Genomic DNA, 16158 nt, shown 5'->3' on the forward strand with positions numbered 1-16158 from the left:
TTTATATTGGCAGCTGTTGCTAATAGTTCCCAGGATATGAAGTCTAAACTCTAGTTGTAGCACCAATATTATGTCTCCCAAATATCATTTTTATCCCTAAATGGGTAAGCCATCTTTGAAATTTTTTCAAACCTCATGGCTAAGTAGAGCATCTCTTTTACTGATTTGTGGAGTCATGAGGAATGTAGTCACTGTTCTCATTAAAATAAAAATATGAGCACCTCCTATCAAAGACATGTAAACACCTTAGAAACGTTGCTATGGAATCTGGAAAAAAAACATGTAAATAAATATATCCAAGCAGATGTAATTCCAGTAGAACCATACTTCTGGAATTATAAATTTATTTATATCCATTATGCATCACTGGTGATGTTATGCACTATAACCAATCGGTTTGTGAATGGAAAAGATTTTTAAAAAGTGGGGATTTGAATGATTGATACATTTTCATTCATTAAAGATGATCACGGATCTGTAACTACTTATGAACTTTGTGGCCATCCATAACCAGAAAAAAAAATGTTTGTTTCACCTATCACCTCTGTTGTGTATATTTCTTGTGTGGTCTTTCTCTGTCAGACACAAATGGTAGGTATACAGAGAGATCAAATACATTCTATACTTCCATTCAAAATTTGCACTGAAAAGCTGTCTTTTCCCTCAGGTTTGTAATGAAAATTCTTGTAGGTGTGACATCAACAATAGCCTCTTGCTAACAGCTCTTGTAATTTAACCCTTCAGGTGAACAAGCTGATTGAGGAATTGCAAGCGGCCATCAAGAGCTACAAAGGTCACCTCTCAAAACTTGCCCCACAATTACAAGCTGAGCAGGAGAGGTGTGCCTCTTATGTCTACCAACATATTAAAAGTCTTCCAGCAAACATGGTTCTCCCACAAGGCCTGCAGCTAAAGGTGGGTGTAGTTTAATAGCTTTCACAATTTTCCATCCTGATACAAAGAAAAAACCCACTTTGTCTTTAAGACACTGATATCAAATATACCTACTTTGAATTGGGAATTATAGTTGTTCATGAGTACTTCTATTATTCAAAATGAGGATTCCGTTTCTTCATTACTTATAATACAGTTCTTCCAGGGCACCGTTCTCTAATAATCAATAATTGAAATTAAAATAAACAACAAAGGAAAGTTTGTAAATTTAGAATTTAGTTGCCAATTGTATTCCACTAACCAGCTGTGAAGGGCAGGGATCAAAGCATTCATGCATTTAAATTAACCTTTTTAAAAAAATAGGCTCCATAAAGTTTGAGGGCTCTTTTATGTTTCCTAGTGATGCCAGTATGGCTGTTACAGATTCCAGCAGTTGCATGAAGATGTCTGGTGTCATGACAATGCATAAACAAATGTGGAAGAGCAGTCTTGACAGAGGCTAAATATAATTGCTTCAAACCATAGTTAAAACTAATTTCTCCAAAGAAAACCATCCTAATAAAGTCTTACTCTTGGGTCAGTGCTCCCAGCAAATGGCTAGATGGGAACTTCCACAGCTCATGACCTTTGTTGCTCAGCATCATCTCCACTGGGATGTACAGACTGCACCCTTGAGCCTTGCTTCAAAGCCCTTTGAAATGAATGGGAGTCTTTCTATTGAATTCTGTTGAATTTTTGGATTGGGCCTATGTCAGCAAAGGACCTATGGTTTGGCATCATTTTCGGTGCTCAAACATGATACATGGCCTACATATATAAATATAACAATTACCCTTAAAAATGCCCCATTTGTCCTCCTTAATGGATACGTGTCCTGATTCCCAATTCATTTACATCAGGTGTAGTCCAGTTAAATCTCCTTTATAAAATGATTCCTGATCTACTTTGGTCCAAGGGAAAAATGAAGCAGAACCAGGGTTACCTCAGAATTTACAGTATTACTTCTCTGTAAGTACTGTAGGCTAGGCCCTGTGTGCTCCATTGAAAGCTGAACCTAAATTTTGGATCCAGGATTCTGCAGCACTCTAGTTGAAAATTCTGAATGTTCTGAGGCAGCTTCACATAAATTAGGCCCTGTCTACACACACTGGTTGTACCAATTTAACTAAATCAGTTTAGAACAATTTCAACTGATGTAGATAAATCAGTGCAACTCCCTTGTGCAAACGCTTATTTCAGTTTGAGTGCTTTAGATCAATTTAGCTTAAGTAATTTCCGTAACACTTTATATAACATAGGGAATGTTTTTTCCCTTCATCTGATGAGAGGTCACTTGTATGATTCTAACTCTGGTGATATCATCCATGCTTCTTCTCCTTTCAAATTGGCTTACAAAGCCCTATTCATTGAAAAAAACACATCTACACAAAAAATAACACTGGAAGATATAGTGCTATCCTTATAAAAGTGTGACAGTGTTAGGAGTCCTGTGAGGGCTTGCATCTTAAAATAAGTGAAGTCCTGTGGACACTGACTGTGGTCACTGCAACCACTTTAGACACATAAAATTTGTTTATTTTTTAAATTCCTGTTTCATCACTGGTAATGTGAAGCAAAGGATCATGAGCGTGTACTCTTGATTCTGCTCGGACTGGTTGGACTGCAGTTTCAAGGTACTGGATCCCTATGTGCAAATATCATTTTTAAAACTAGAAGAATGGTTTCAAAACTTAAGAAAGGGCTGTGAAGATTTACTCCTCAGATGGACATAGTCCATGTGTCATGGATATGTGAGTCCTTATGGTTACAAATGGTAAGATTCTGGTTTTCTAGAAAACAAATTATGTTGAGGCTTTTATAAGCAAAAATTAACCTTTTAAAATTCCTAAGGAGTCTGATGGGACTTGCTTTTGGACTTGCTGCACTAAACAGCAAATTAATTTTGGTGGTTAATTTTGAAATTGTAATTAATTGCCACTGTGTATGTAGGACTTTGCAAGTGTCATATCAAAACTCATTTGTAAAATAATTCCTTTGAAGTAGCAGCACTGTGCAAGTCTATAGAGAAAACATGAAAAATGGAACTGCAATTCAATAAATTCTCCAACAGCTTTGTAGGACTAGAAGTACTCTGCGCACACACTGCAAACAAGCACATTGCCAATATGTCAGAGATGCAATATACTTTAGCCACAAGATCTTTGTTTATTTGATTATTGTGTCAGTTTTCCATTCATGGTTCAGTCACCTCAAGGTGTACTTTTTGACTTCCACAAAATTCAATACAGGTATTGATATGGTGTATGAGTGTAGTGAGCACAAAAGAAACTCAGGATAAAACGTGTGGCCTAGTCTAAGTGGGTAGCCCACCAGGAAACACCCATCTGATGATTCTCTTACCCATCTTAATGTTTCCCCAGGGGATGGGAGTATGAAATCATTAATAATAGACATCTTACGTTTTTTCTCCATTTCTGTATATTTCAATAGTTGTGGCATCGTTCATCTGCTTAGTGAAATTGTTAATAAAAGGATGTTTGATAATTAGTGAGTGTATTACTTGTGGTCACTCTCCCTTGTATGCTCCTAGAGTCTCCAAACCTAATGATATTTCTAATGGTGGTTCTCCTTTGCTAATCCTGATACTGTAGTCCTTTGGAGGCTTGAACCTGTGGCATAGTCACTGCCCTGAGATAGGTTTCAGAGTAGCGGCCGTGTTAGTCTGTATTCGCAAAAAGAAAAGGAGTACTTGTGGCACCTTAGAGACTAACCAATTTATTTGAGCATAAGCTTTCGTGAGCTACAGCTCACTTCATCGGATGCATACTGTGGAAACTGCGGAAGACATTATATACACACAGAGACCATGAAACAATACCTCCTCCCACCCCACTCTCCTGCTGGTAATAGCTTATCTAAAGTGATCACTCTCCTTACAATGTGTATGATAATCAAGTTGGGCCATTTCCAGCACAAATCCAGGTTTTCTCACCCTCCGCCCCCTCCCCCCCCCCCCACAAACTCACTCTCCTGCTGGTAATAACATTTGGTGATACTAACCCATCAAGATTATAAAGGCCACATCACAAATAGGCCTGGTTTTGAGAAGTACCTGAATGTATTTTTCTAATGTGAAGTACACCCATAAGTCATTGTTTGCATTCAGGAAAATATGACTTTTCCTTTGCTTCTTGCTTTTTAATGTACTGCAGGAGTATTACTGAGTTGATAACCTGTATAAGAACCCTACATCTAGTTTGGAATATTAGATCCCATGCAATGCCTTTTGTAACAAGGCAGGTTTTTTCTCTGTATTCTTTGACAGCTCCGTAGATGTCCTGCAAATTTATTGCTAGGAAGTCAACAAGAAAAGTAGATGATCCAAAAATAGAACTAGTATTCTGATATAAATGGGCTGATCTACACTGAGGTTTTTTGCACTGGCGTAAACACTGATGTAACTGTACTGTTGCAAATCCCTAGTTTAGGTGTTTCAGTCTCAGGGAAATTGACCTTCTACACAGCAGTTAATTTGCTCTTTACCACTTTGATGTTTCTGAAAATTTTCCTCTTGCCTGTCTTCACATATATTACTTTTCATATTAAACTCCCAAAGTAAACACTTTGCTTTATGCTTGTATTACACATGATTATTTCACAAAACTATAATTTCCTACCTAAATTTTAACCAGTGCCCTGAAACAACTTAATTGCTGGCCTAATAGGAGACTAAGGAGTCAATTAATAAAAGTTTCATGCATCATAGGCAGGTTTTCTACAGAGTCTACTCAGGAAAGTAATGCATCTTCACATTTGTGAATAAGACACTATACACATTCAACCTAAGCAGATATTCATACTCTGTTACTGTTTTTAAAAGGTGGTTCCTCTATATCCATGCACGTTTTCTGTACCAAAGGGTACAAATCTGTGAGGGCTCTAGCTTTTTTAGTACATTTCTTTACCTCTTTATAGTTGGTCATTTCTTCATTACAGACTTATGGATACATAGAATAAACGGTATTGAATCAGCAAAAATGTGTTCATCATTAAATAACAAAAAGAACCTAAGCTGAGAAAAATATCCAAACTTCAGTATGTTTAATTAGTCTTGGGACTGTTTAGCCTCATGCCCTAGGTAGTTACTGAATGGCATACAGCATTTACATTTTTATAAATTCTTTAAAACAAACTAATTTAGCAAGATGCAATGATAACACGTGGGACATTTTCAAAATATTTGTTTGCTGGCTCTCGTCAGTGTATTGTGCTAATATTATTTGGGCTAAACATGGAGTAAATATTCTTGCAATCATGTTATTAACAATACATCAGCTACGCCTTTATGCTGAGAAACATGTCAGCAGGAATATTTTTTGTGATTTTCATCTCAGAGCTGCAAATTGAGAGTAGCTGCCAGGGACTTTGTTAGTTTCAGCACCCATAACTTCATTTCCCCCCCCAGTTCCTTCTTAAACTATTATAGCCTACAGCATGCTCAGGGATATTACTTGACACCAGGTTTCTATTGATCATTGAAAATTAAACTTTATTATTGTTTATTGTTTAATTACTGTACTCTGGATTTATTTCATGATAGTATGTCAGAGCAGGTAGTGATCTATGAGATTATATTTTGCACTATGTACTCTAGTAGTATGAATTATATTCCACAAAAAGATCAGGCAGCACATGAACCACTTTTAGAGATGAACTTTTGCCATTGACTTCAATGGGAACAGGAATTGGGCCCAAGGAACATTTTCTTCTAGCAGCGTGTGTACAGTATCGTACAATAAAAGCTGTATTTTTACAGACATTTTAATTCTAAAATATCTATTGCAATAAACACTTATGAATTGTAACTACCAATTTTTAATGCCTATATTTCCTGCCCGTATTTTTTATGTCTGATTTTAAGGGCTTGATCACATACTTCAGTAGGAGTTCTCATAAAAGGATTACTCATGTGAGTAAAGGTTTCCAGGGTCAGACCTTTAATTTATAAAATGGGAGAAAATGTGGTTACCTTTGATTGAGAAGTGTTTTGTTTTATTCTTCTTAACACAACTCTCTTGCCTTTGATGTATAATTACTACTGTTTCACTATAAAATGGGTGCATTCCTGTTGCTAACAATAGATTAGTCTGAGGGTAAAAAAATCTGTTTGATTTTCGGTAACCAGTAAATACTTGTCTATCTATTTCTCAAATGATGACAGGTCTTGCTATACATCTTAAATTGTCATTGAATCAAGCATTGTATGTGTGCAGCCTGAGTTTTAATTCAATCATATATGACCAGATCATATCCTTTTAAGTAAAGGAGCACATTAGAAAAATAGGCTGATGAAAACTACAGTACACAATGCATTCTTAAAATATTTTTAACAAGCATAGTTTACGTCTGCTTGTGCTCCTAGGCTAGATTGTTTTAAAGTGCCATTGTTTATTTCTATGGAATGTCAAGTTTGTATGGCATGTGTCTATAGGGAGTTGTTGCTTTGTAACTGTTGCTTAGCAGAATGCGGACTTTTAATTCTGAATTGTGTAAATGGCGTATTCCTTGGATTTGTCTGGCATTTAAGGGGTTGATGCAGCTATTGTTGATTTCCCCTTCCTCCCCACCCCGTTTTAATGATGACAGGTAAAATTTTCAGAAGTGATTTAAGAGTCTACACCTCATTGAAGGTCAATGAGCATGTGCTTTACTTTAAACATGTGCTGAAGTTCCATTAGAATCAATAGACTAAAGCACATGCTTAATCTTAAACATATGCTTAAATTCTGTTTAGAAAAGCAATATATTTAAGCATGTGCTGTAATACTTTTCTGAATTGATGTCCTAGAGAGGAATAACTGTCTGTTCAAATGCCTGCTTTCTTCTGCACATTGGATACCAAACAATGTTGAAAGTAGCTAACACAAAAATTACCTGAATAAATTACATAAAAAGTGACTGGCTAGAAATGGACTAATTTTTATCTAATTCACATTCATTCCCAGTGCTGTCAGATGAAAGGGAAAATACAGAGATATGGGAAGAAGATGGAGAGCTGTGAGAAGGCAGAAACGGGATCCTCCTATTAGCTCAAAATAAAAACTATTAAGCGAGTGTTCATCATGTGGATTGATGTAGTAGTGAAATATAGTCATATCTGGCTCGAGAATTGGTTGTTTTAAATTTCTTAAATAGCCTTAAGCAGCCAGGAGTTTTTTAAAGGAGGTCCTGGTTTTTCTTATACAAAGGGATAGAAAACCACAGGTTCAGCCCTTTCATTTTCATTCCCTCCATCTTTGAGTTATTATATCTCTCTACGCTTCTCTGCACCTGAGTGGAAAATTGTTTTGGCTCTAATATAGAAATAGGTATTGCTCAGTGCCTTAGCGTAACACCTACTGTGAAATTTAGCAGAACTTTTAACAGTTTGTTCAGTGGTGGTGGAGGGAACTAATATGGGCCTCGTATGTTGTCCAATAGCATCACTGATTTCTCTCAGGTTGGCAGCTGGCACTAACATCATGCTGTTCTTTAGGGATGCTTTATTCCACGGTGTCTAGTATCTCCAGATATTCTAACAATGTCAAACAAAGCAACATCAATAGCATATTCCTCCTATTCCTCAACTTAGCAAAAGCCAGTGATAATGGACTAGAATATATAATGAAGTGGATATGGCCATTAACTTTTTATTTTTTTATTATTTCACTTTTATAGTTGCTTTCATCATTAACTCCATTTTATTTTACTACTTTGTGTGTGACTGAGAACTTTGTTCAACCTAGGAGACAGTATAGTAGTATTAGATTGGTTTGGAGGTATGTGACTTTAGTGAAGTATAAAATACATATATGAGAGGAACTGTAGTGACAGGGTGGTAACTATAATTTGTAATGTGATGTAAAATAAAATCGCTCCCACTGTTCTCACAGAGTATAGACATTTGAAATGCTCTATTTACTTTTTGGCACCCATGTAAAGAGAGAGAGAAAGAGACCGCATTGAAACTATAAAAGGCTATCAGTATCATAGAGAAAAGTAATCAACACAAAATCAACCAAAAAATCAAATTTCTTTTTATCTTTTGAGTTTGTCATTTTTTTTCCTTTATGTTCAGTCCTAGACAGGCCTCTAGCTGCATGGAACCTATAGCAACACATTTTCTGAAACACAATAACCCTCACCAAATAAACCTCAATCCCCTGTAATTAGATTACAAAATAATATCCCTGTAAACTAGAGTTATAATATTATTCCAAAACAACAGTTTCCACTATTTTCTACCCTTCTTTCTGGGTGTATCAGAGTTAGAGGCAAAGTTAAATGACTGCTGTGTTGTCATAGACATTCCAGGAACACAGAAGGGGTCTTTTGACAAAAGGAAATACCATATATTATGCATACAGTTTCCTTCTTCTCCTGTTTTTTTTCTTGCTCCAAGAATGGAATGTCCTTTTGTGTATCTCCAGCAGTCAGAAGTGGTATGGCATTCTACTTGAGTGGATCCATCGTGTAGGAATTGTCTGGTTTTTATCTTGTCGAACATAAAACACAATGGCATTTGTTCAGGGACAGGTGTGCATTCCACTGTATGCTGTAAAGCTGTATTATATATTTAGCTGCATTTACCTTAGATAGTGAACAAACTTCAACACAGTGAAACAGAATTGTCTGCAAGTTACTTATCATTCTCTCATTTTTCATTCTTAAAATTTATTTGCAAAATAATTTCTGCAAGTAATTGATGGTCTGTAGATTGTGCACAAAACTGTTAGTTTTGACTGGACATGCAGGTAATACAGTATACCATACCCTGATTGGATGAGTGTAAGCAATGGTAAATCACTTTTCTGTTACATAAACCCTGGAATACGATTTCAACATTTTCTAATATTCATTTAAAATGTGCTCTCTTTGTAAACATTTCTGTCAATAAACTCATTTGCTCAGATATTCGTAGAAAATAAGCACAAAGGGGGTGTGAACACAAAAAGCATTTGAATATTTGCAGCATGTTTTTTGCAGCATTCACTTAGCTGTAATTCTAACACAGCCAAATTATGTACTGTCAGATTGTTAGACATGCATTTTACCTATGTCTGAATCACATATAAAGTCTTTTCCGTACTCAGTTCTTTGCCCAATGTAAATATGCCTAAAATTCTATACATACCACTTGAAAACATGGGAAGACAGCAGTAGAATGTCAGGCGAATCCCCCCACTGAAAATTTAAATACCTGTCTATATTCAGGGCTTATCTCTCCAGTGCTACCAGAAACCATCCAAATTGACCCCATTTACAGGAGGACCCTCTCTTAGGAGACAAGCTGAAATGCTTTGGATTTCAATGTTCATAAAATACTTGTGTTACACAATTTGTGTAGAAAAAGCTCTGAACTTCATACTGTCTGTGTTTTGCATCAATTTTTATTCTAAAGCACCAGCCTGGAAATTCTTCCTATAACATATATTTGCTGTGGAGTTTAATATTTGAAAGAGGGTAAAATTTTCAAAATTACTTTTGTTATTTAGGAGCCTTAATCCAATTAATTTTCGATTGGACTAAAGCTCCTATCATTTACACACTTTTGAAAATTTTACTCAAAGTTATTAACCAGCCTTCCAATGTATAAGCAAGAAACACCTATAATTTTTCTCAAACTCACTGGCCCAAATGTTAATACAATACATAGACGTGAACTAAACTGTCAAGTGATCATATCACCTTTTTCAGTCTTTGGTGACAGCCATTGATGTTGTCCCAAGCTCACCTGGCCTTTAATTAAAATGAAGAAGAAACTTCAAAGAAATGTTGAAAGTTCTCAGTAATGTAACTCAGCGTGTTAGGGACAGAATCAGTGGCTTGTTCAATACCTTGTTCAATTAACTTGAATTTAATTACTTATTTTTCAGGTGTATGAAAATGGCAAAGACACAGGGGAGATCCTAGTTTATATCACCAAAAAAGAGATGGAGAATAACTGTAAGAGTCAACCTAGTGTTATGATGGAGAGGGTAAGTTTAGATCCACTTTTTGTCTTAAAGTATTAAGCAATGAAAATATTAAGAATGAAAAGATTTCAATTTTTGTTCAGAAAAGTTGGACTCTTGTAGTTTTGATTGGTGAGTATTGAGAATGCTATAGAGCCTAAGTATCTTCTCCCTATATCTCAGACTCTGAGGTTTAGCAGTATACCCCAGACTATTATGTAGCATAGATTTATGCTTTCCCCATGCTTATTTGTAGGCATTTGCCTACATTAATGATATACTACTGACTGAACTCAGCATTCTGAGATACAGTGATGGCATTTACACAAGGGAAGGGCTCTCCGAAGAAGACTGACAACATCCATGCATCTGATGACCGTTACAGGGAAACCTGGGTTACTTACTGATGCCTGCTTATCCTGGCATTCCTAGCCTGTAGATCATTAATAGTCCAAACATGCTGGGTTGATCTACTTTTATCAGCAACCTGATCTTGAGTAGGAACCAGTGGATTTATCCCCTGCAGTGTTACCTTTGTTTATTCCTTGTAAAAACAAAGTGGTTTCTAGCAGAACGAGTATGTGCAAAATCTCTGTCCTACCCTGAAAGGCCATTTAACACCCTGTTGTGTTGTGTGTTCAAGTTCAGAACTTTTGCTTTTAGCTCCATTCCATTTGGTTCCTTTATGGAATAGTTTGTTCCCTCTTGCAGTTGCTTTCACACAGAGTGTCTATGACCTGCACTATTATGATCAATAATTTTACAACCTCACCAAGTCTCACTAGGATTTCTAAATGCAATACAACCTGGTCATTTTTTTGTCTGGCTACCTTATACATTTATGATTCTTCTCAGCTACAAATGATCACTAAATCTTGTGCTGGTCTATTCTCAATCAGTTGTTTTTTGGTACATACTGTAACTGTCAACATGTGTGATCCCTTATAAAACAAAGTAATAGCAGTATGTTAATAATGTAGAAAGAGTAGAACTTGTAGCATTTACACAAGCTGCACATCTAAATTCCTGGTGGTTGTTTGTCATCTCTACCCTGCTAAAAAAAGGGTAACTGTTTATGATCATGCATAATGTCACCTATACATTAATTTATCCGTCTCATAGGGTATGAGAGGATTTAACAGCTCTTAGATGGTGTACGCTCACATTGTTCCATTGAAGTAAATGGAGCTTTGTTTGGAGCGAAGTATTTGTCCTGTTTGTCCTGTTGTTTGTACAACACTCTGACAATATTAAGCACTCTATGAGTTCTAAGTGATGGTGTTATTACCATGAGCTGACCTTGAGACTAGAGTAACAATAGGTTTAGGAGGTTTCACAGTAGCAGCCGTGTTAGTCTGTAATCGCAAAAAGAAAAGGAGTACTTGTGGCACCTTAGAGACTAACAAATGTATTTGAGCATAAGCTTTCGTGAGCTACAGCTCACTTCATCGGATGCATAGGTATTTTCAATTGTGTTATTTATAAGGGAATGTAGTTCTTGTGAAAGATATTCGCTTGGTAGTTTTGGAGGTGACAATCTAATTGTTCACAAACAGAGAATCATCTAATTTAATAACTGACTGGAGGGTTACCATGTTCACTATTGCTACAAAAGCAGCCATTAGTAGGCTTGTTGGTGCCCTCCAGGTTTCTCCTAAGTATACATGGGAATTGAGACATAGCCCCAGTCTGCTGCTTCTGCTCCCTTTAGATCAGGCTCTCAGAATCAACAATCAACAGCTCTAATCCACAGACTACCACTTGGGAAGCACTCCACCTGTTAGGCCTGGTAGTATCCAGTGCAGCTATAGTCTAGTGGGTCTTTCTGCATACCAGATCATTACAAGTCCTGATCCTCTTCAAGTGGGATCATAATGGGACTTTAATCACCAATCTTTGCACATCATCCCAGTCCAGAGGTCCCTGAGGTGGTGGCAAAAACTAATTTAAGGAAAACCTTTGTTAGATGCAGCTGTGATAAAGATCTTCATTTCTCAGGAATAAGGGAAGCTCATATGTTTGTCAAACTTCTGCCAACGCAAATAATCTCCAACAGAATCCAGGAGAAACATAAATTTTCTGTATCTGAGAGGTGCCAGGAAAGCCTTTAGGTGATCATATACTTTTTTTCCTACCACTGGAAAAGCAAGTGCCTCAAAGTGTGAAATATGATCATCTCCAGATGGATCATTCTAGCATCTTACAAGAAGGTTGGAAAATCTTCTTCAAGTCTCAGAGTGCACTCAACATGACCTGTATGCACTACTTGGGGGAAAACAGAGTATTCTTTGAGGAGATCTGCAGTGCAGCTACTCGGCAACATGTATGTTCTTTCACCAAACACTACAAAGTGGATATGGCTTCTTCTTCAAATGCTGCATTTGGTCAATAGGTCCTCCAGACTGCCATTCTTCACTGTTCCTTTATTTCATGCTGCTTTTTCCTCCCACTGTTCTCCATGGTTGGACTACTCACTGTACTCCCCAACTATCATTCCCAGACCAGAGGATTCCCTCTATGAGAGAACAGCCAATTTGATCTTACCCTAAATGTCTTCTTATAACAGAAGTATCCTCTGACCTTGTTTATTCTGATCCATGTAAGTAATTTAATATTTTTCTAATTGATTAGGGTTCTTACAAGTCTTGGAAGTTCCTGATATTCAGCTGTGGTGCAGTTCCTAGGCTCATACGAGAGGAATATGTAGGGTGCTAAGAATTCTTCAAATGGGTGCTTCTTTGCTATGGGCATGGTAGTTGAACAATCATGTCCCAGACAGACTTTTACGAGAAGATGTATTTGTAGTAAATTCAGGTTGTGATATTGCCATTGCCTTGCCACAGTTTTTGGTCCTATTTTGTGGGTGAGAGGTCAGTTCACTGCACATACACATATATTCCTTGACTTCTTTGCTAAGGCTGCCAACAGGGGCCCGACTTCACTAGGGAGATTCTTAAAAATTTCCCACTGCTGCTAATACTGGTTCAGCTGTGTCAGTGTTAGCAACATTGGGAGCCCTAGTGTACACAGTTTGCTGGCTTCCAGCACTGTTTTAAGTAGTAAAGTATTGCTTCTGTTAGACAGGCTCAGAGCTGTGCTGCATGACACAGTGTTATAATATTGGTGGCAGCCAGTGACCTGGCTACCCTAGGGCTGTCAACATTGCTAACACAGACACTGGGCCTCAAGTGATGGTAGTTGTCATAAATATAAAGGGAAGGGTAAACCCCTTTGAAATCCCTCCTGGCCAGGGGAAAGCTCCTCTCACCTGTAAAGGGTTAAGAAGCTAAAGGTAACCTCGCTGGCACCTGACGAAAATGACCAATGAGGAGACAAGATACTTTCAAAAGCTGGGAGGAGGGAGAGAAACAAAGGGTCTGTGTCTGTCTGTATGCTGCTCTTGCCAGGGACAGAACAGGAATGGAGTCTTAGAACTTTTAGTAAGTAATCTAGCTAGGTATGTGTTAGATTATGATTTCTTTAAATGGCTGAGAAAAGAATTGTGCTGAATAGAATAACTATTTCTGTCTGTGTATCTTTTTTGTAACTTAAGGTTTTGCCTAGAGGGGTTCTCTATGTTTTTGAATCTAATTACCCTGTAAGATATCTACCATCCTGATTTTACAGGGGGGATTTCTTTATTTCTATTTACTTCTATTTTTTATTAAGTCTTCTTGTAAAAAACTGAATGCTTTTTCATTGTTCTCAGATCCAAGGGTTTGGGTCTGTGGTCACCTATGCCAATTGGTGAGGCTTTTTATCCAACATTTCCCAGGAAAGGGGGGGTGCAAGTGTTGGGAGGATTGTTCATTGTTCTTAAGATCCAAGGGTCTGGGTCTGTAGTCACCTAGGCAAATTGGTGAGGCTTTTTACCAAACCTTGTCCAGGAAGTGGGGTGCAGGGTTTTGGGAAGTATTTTGGGGGGAAAGACGCGTCCAAACAGCTCTTCCCCAGTAACCAGTATTAGTTTGGTGGTGGTAGCGGCCAGTCCAAGGACAACGGGGGGAATATTTTGTACCTTGGGGAAGTTTTGACCTAAGCTGGTAAGGATAAGCTTAGGAGGTTTTTTCATGCAGGTCCCCACATCTGTACCCTAGAGTTCAGAGTGGGGGAGGAACCTTGACAGTAGTCTTATGCTCCTTTCAGAGCAGCTGGACTGAATGTAGCAACTCATTTAACTGAGATTCACTTTAAGCATCATCACCAGTAGTTAAAAATTCATAGATTTTAAAGCCAGAAAGGACCATTATGATGATCCAGTATGAGCTGCATAATACAAGTAATAGAATTTCACCCAGTAATTCTTACTTCAAGCCCATAAGTTCTGGTTGAGCTGCAGCGGGGTGGGCAAACTACAGCCCACGGGCTGGATCTGGCCCCCCCAGCCATTTTAAGCCAGCCCTCGAGCTCCCGCTCAGGAGCGGGGTCTGAGGTTTGTCCTGCTCTGGCGCTCCAGCCAAGGAGCAGGGTTGGGGGCCGCTCCATGCAGCTCTGAGAAGCCACGGCATGGCCCCCATCTGGTGCTCCAGCCAGGGAGCAGGGTCAGGGGCCGCTCCATGTGGCTCCCCAAAGCTACAGCGTGGCCCCCCTCCAGTGTGCTAACCAGGGAGCAGGATTGGGGGCCACTCCACATGGCTCCTGGAAGCAGCCACATGGCTCCCCTCTGGTGCTCCAATGGGAGCTGCAGGGGTGGTGCCTGTGGACAGGGCAGTGTGCAGTGTGCCATCTGGCCGCACCTCTGCGTAGGAGCTGGAGAAGGGACATGCTGCTGCTTCCGGAAGCCGCTTGAGGTAAGTGCTGCCTGGAGCCTGCACCCCTGAGTCTCTCCTCATGCCCCAACCCCCTGCCCCATCCCTGATCCCCCTCCCACCCTCTGAACCCCTTGATCCCAGCCCAGAGCACCCTCCTGCACCCCAAACCCCTCATCCCCAGCCCTACCCCAGAGCCTGCAACCCCAGCCGGAGCCCTCACCTCCCTCCCCTGCACCTCACTCCCTTGCCCCAGCTCAGAGCCCCCTCCTGCATTCTGAAGTCCTCATTTCTCGCCCCATCCCAGAGCCCACACTCCCAACCAGAACCCTCATCCCCTCCCGCACCCCAACCCCAAATTTTCCAAGCATTCATGGCCCGCCATACAATTTCTATTTCCAGATGTGGCCCTTGGGCCAAAAAGTTTGCCCACCCCTGAGCTACAGAATATCTTTTTGAAAGTCATTCATTGATTTAAAGACTTCAAGTGAGAGTATGCATTGTATCATTAGGTAAGTTGTTTAACTAGTTAATTACCTGCACTGTTAAAAAATGTGCCTTATTTCTAGTCTGAATTTGTCTAACTTCAGCTTCCAAGCATTGTATCTTGTTGTATGTATGTCCGATAATTTAAGGAACCCTTTAATATCAGAAATCAAGTCCACATGTAAGTATTTATAGACTGTGATCAAATCAGCTATTAATCTTCTCTTGGGTAAATTAAATAGAGCTGCTTTAGCCTCTCACTATAAGGCATATTCTCCAAACCTTGAATCATTCTTGTAGCTCTTTTTTTAACCCCTTTTGAAGTGTGGACACCAGAACTGGACACAGTATTGTCCTCACTAGTGCCTTATACATAGATACCATCACCACTCTCTTCTTTGATATTCCTGCTACTGTTTCCAAGGATCCCATTAGTTCTGAACCAGATCATCCAATTAGGAGCTTATGTGCAGCTGATTATCCACAATGACTCCTTTTCAGAGTCATTGCTTTCTTGAGTACAATCCTCCATCCTGTTACTATGACTTGCATTCTTTGCTCATAGATACATGCAGGGGTGAAAGTAATATTAAACACTTACTGGTATGGGCCCCGGCTCCGGGCCCCCAGAAAGGGTGGAACCTTGAGCAGAAGCGGGGAGAAGAGGTCAGCCTCCTCCAGTCAGGCCATCCATGCTGCCTGGCCTGTGTTGCCTGGGGCTCCAGTGGCGATTTAAAAGGACCCGGGGCTCTGGCCCCTGCTGCAGTAGCGGTGGTGTCCAGGAGCCCTGGGCCCTTTTAAATTGCTGGCCCCAGGGCAGCTGCTCCTTTTGCATCCCGCCATTGGCGGCCCTGCCAGTAAGGTCCCTGTGGGGGGCGGCAAAAGGGGCAGCGACGTTAAAGTGCTGCCGTGGCAGCGCTTTAACATCGGCTGCGTAGGGGCTGGTACCGGCTTCTTACCGGTACGCCTGTGATGGGTTGGATCACAGAAACCCACTTTGGGACTGCAACCTGATGTGCTCAGACTACCTCTGAGCC

The 16158-nt window shown here is 39.4% G+C and overlaps 1 protein-coding gene across 4 annotated transcripts in view; it reads left to right on the top strand.

Moving 5' to 3' along the window:
- The window catches only part of DCDC1 (doublecortin domain containing 1), a 418164-nt gene that overhangs the window by 195263 nt on the left and 206743 nt on the right, over nt 1–16158 (top strand). For all 4 annotated transcript variants that reach the window (XM_048854576.2, XM_048854579.2, XM_048854578.2 and 1 more), the window contains 2 exons: nt 745–915; nt 9810–9911. In XM_048854576.2, coding sequence (XP_048710533.2) covers nt 745–915; nt 9810–9911 — 273 coding nt within the window. The remainder of the gene's footprint in view (nt 1–744; nt 916–9809; nt 9912–16158) is intronic.

Source organism: Caretta caretta, chromosome 6 (genome assembly GCF_965140235.1).
Source record: "Caretta caretta isolate rCarCar2 chromosome 6, rCarCar1.hap1, whole genome shotgun sequence".
Lineage (NCBI taxonomy): Eukaryota > Metazoa > Chordata > Testudines > Cheloniidae > Caretta > Caretta caretta.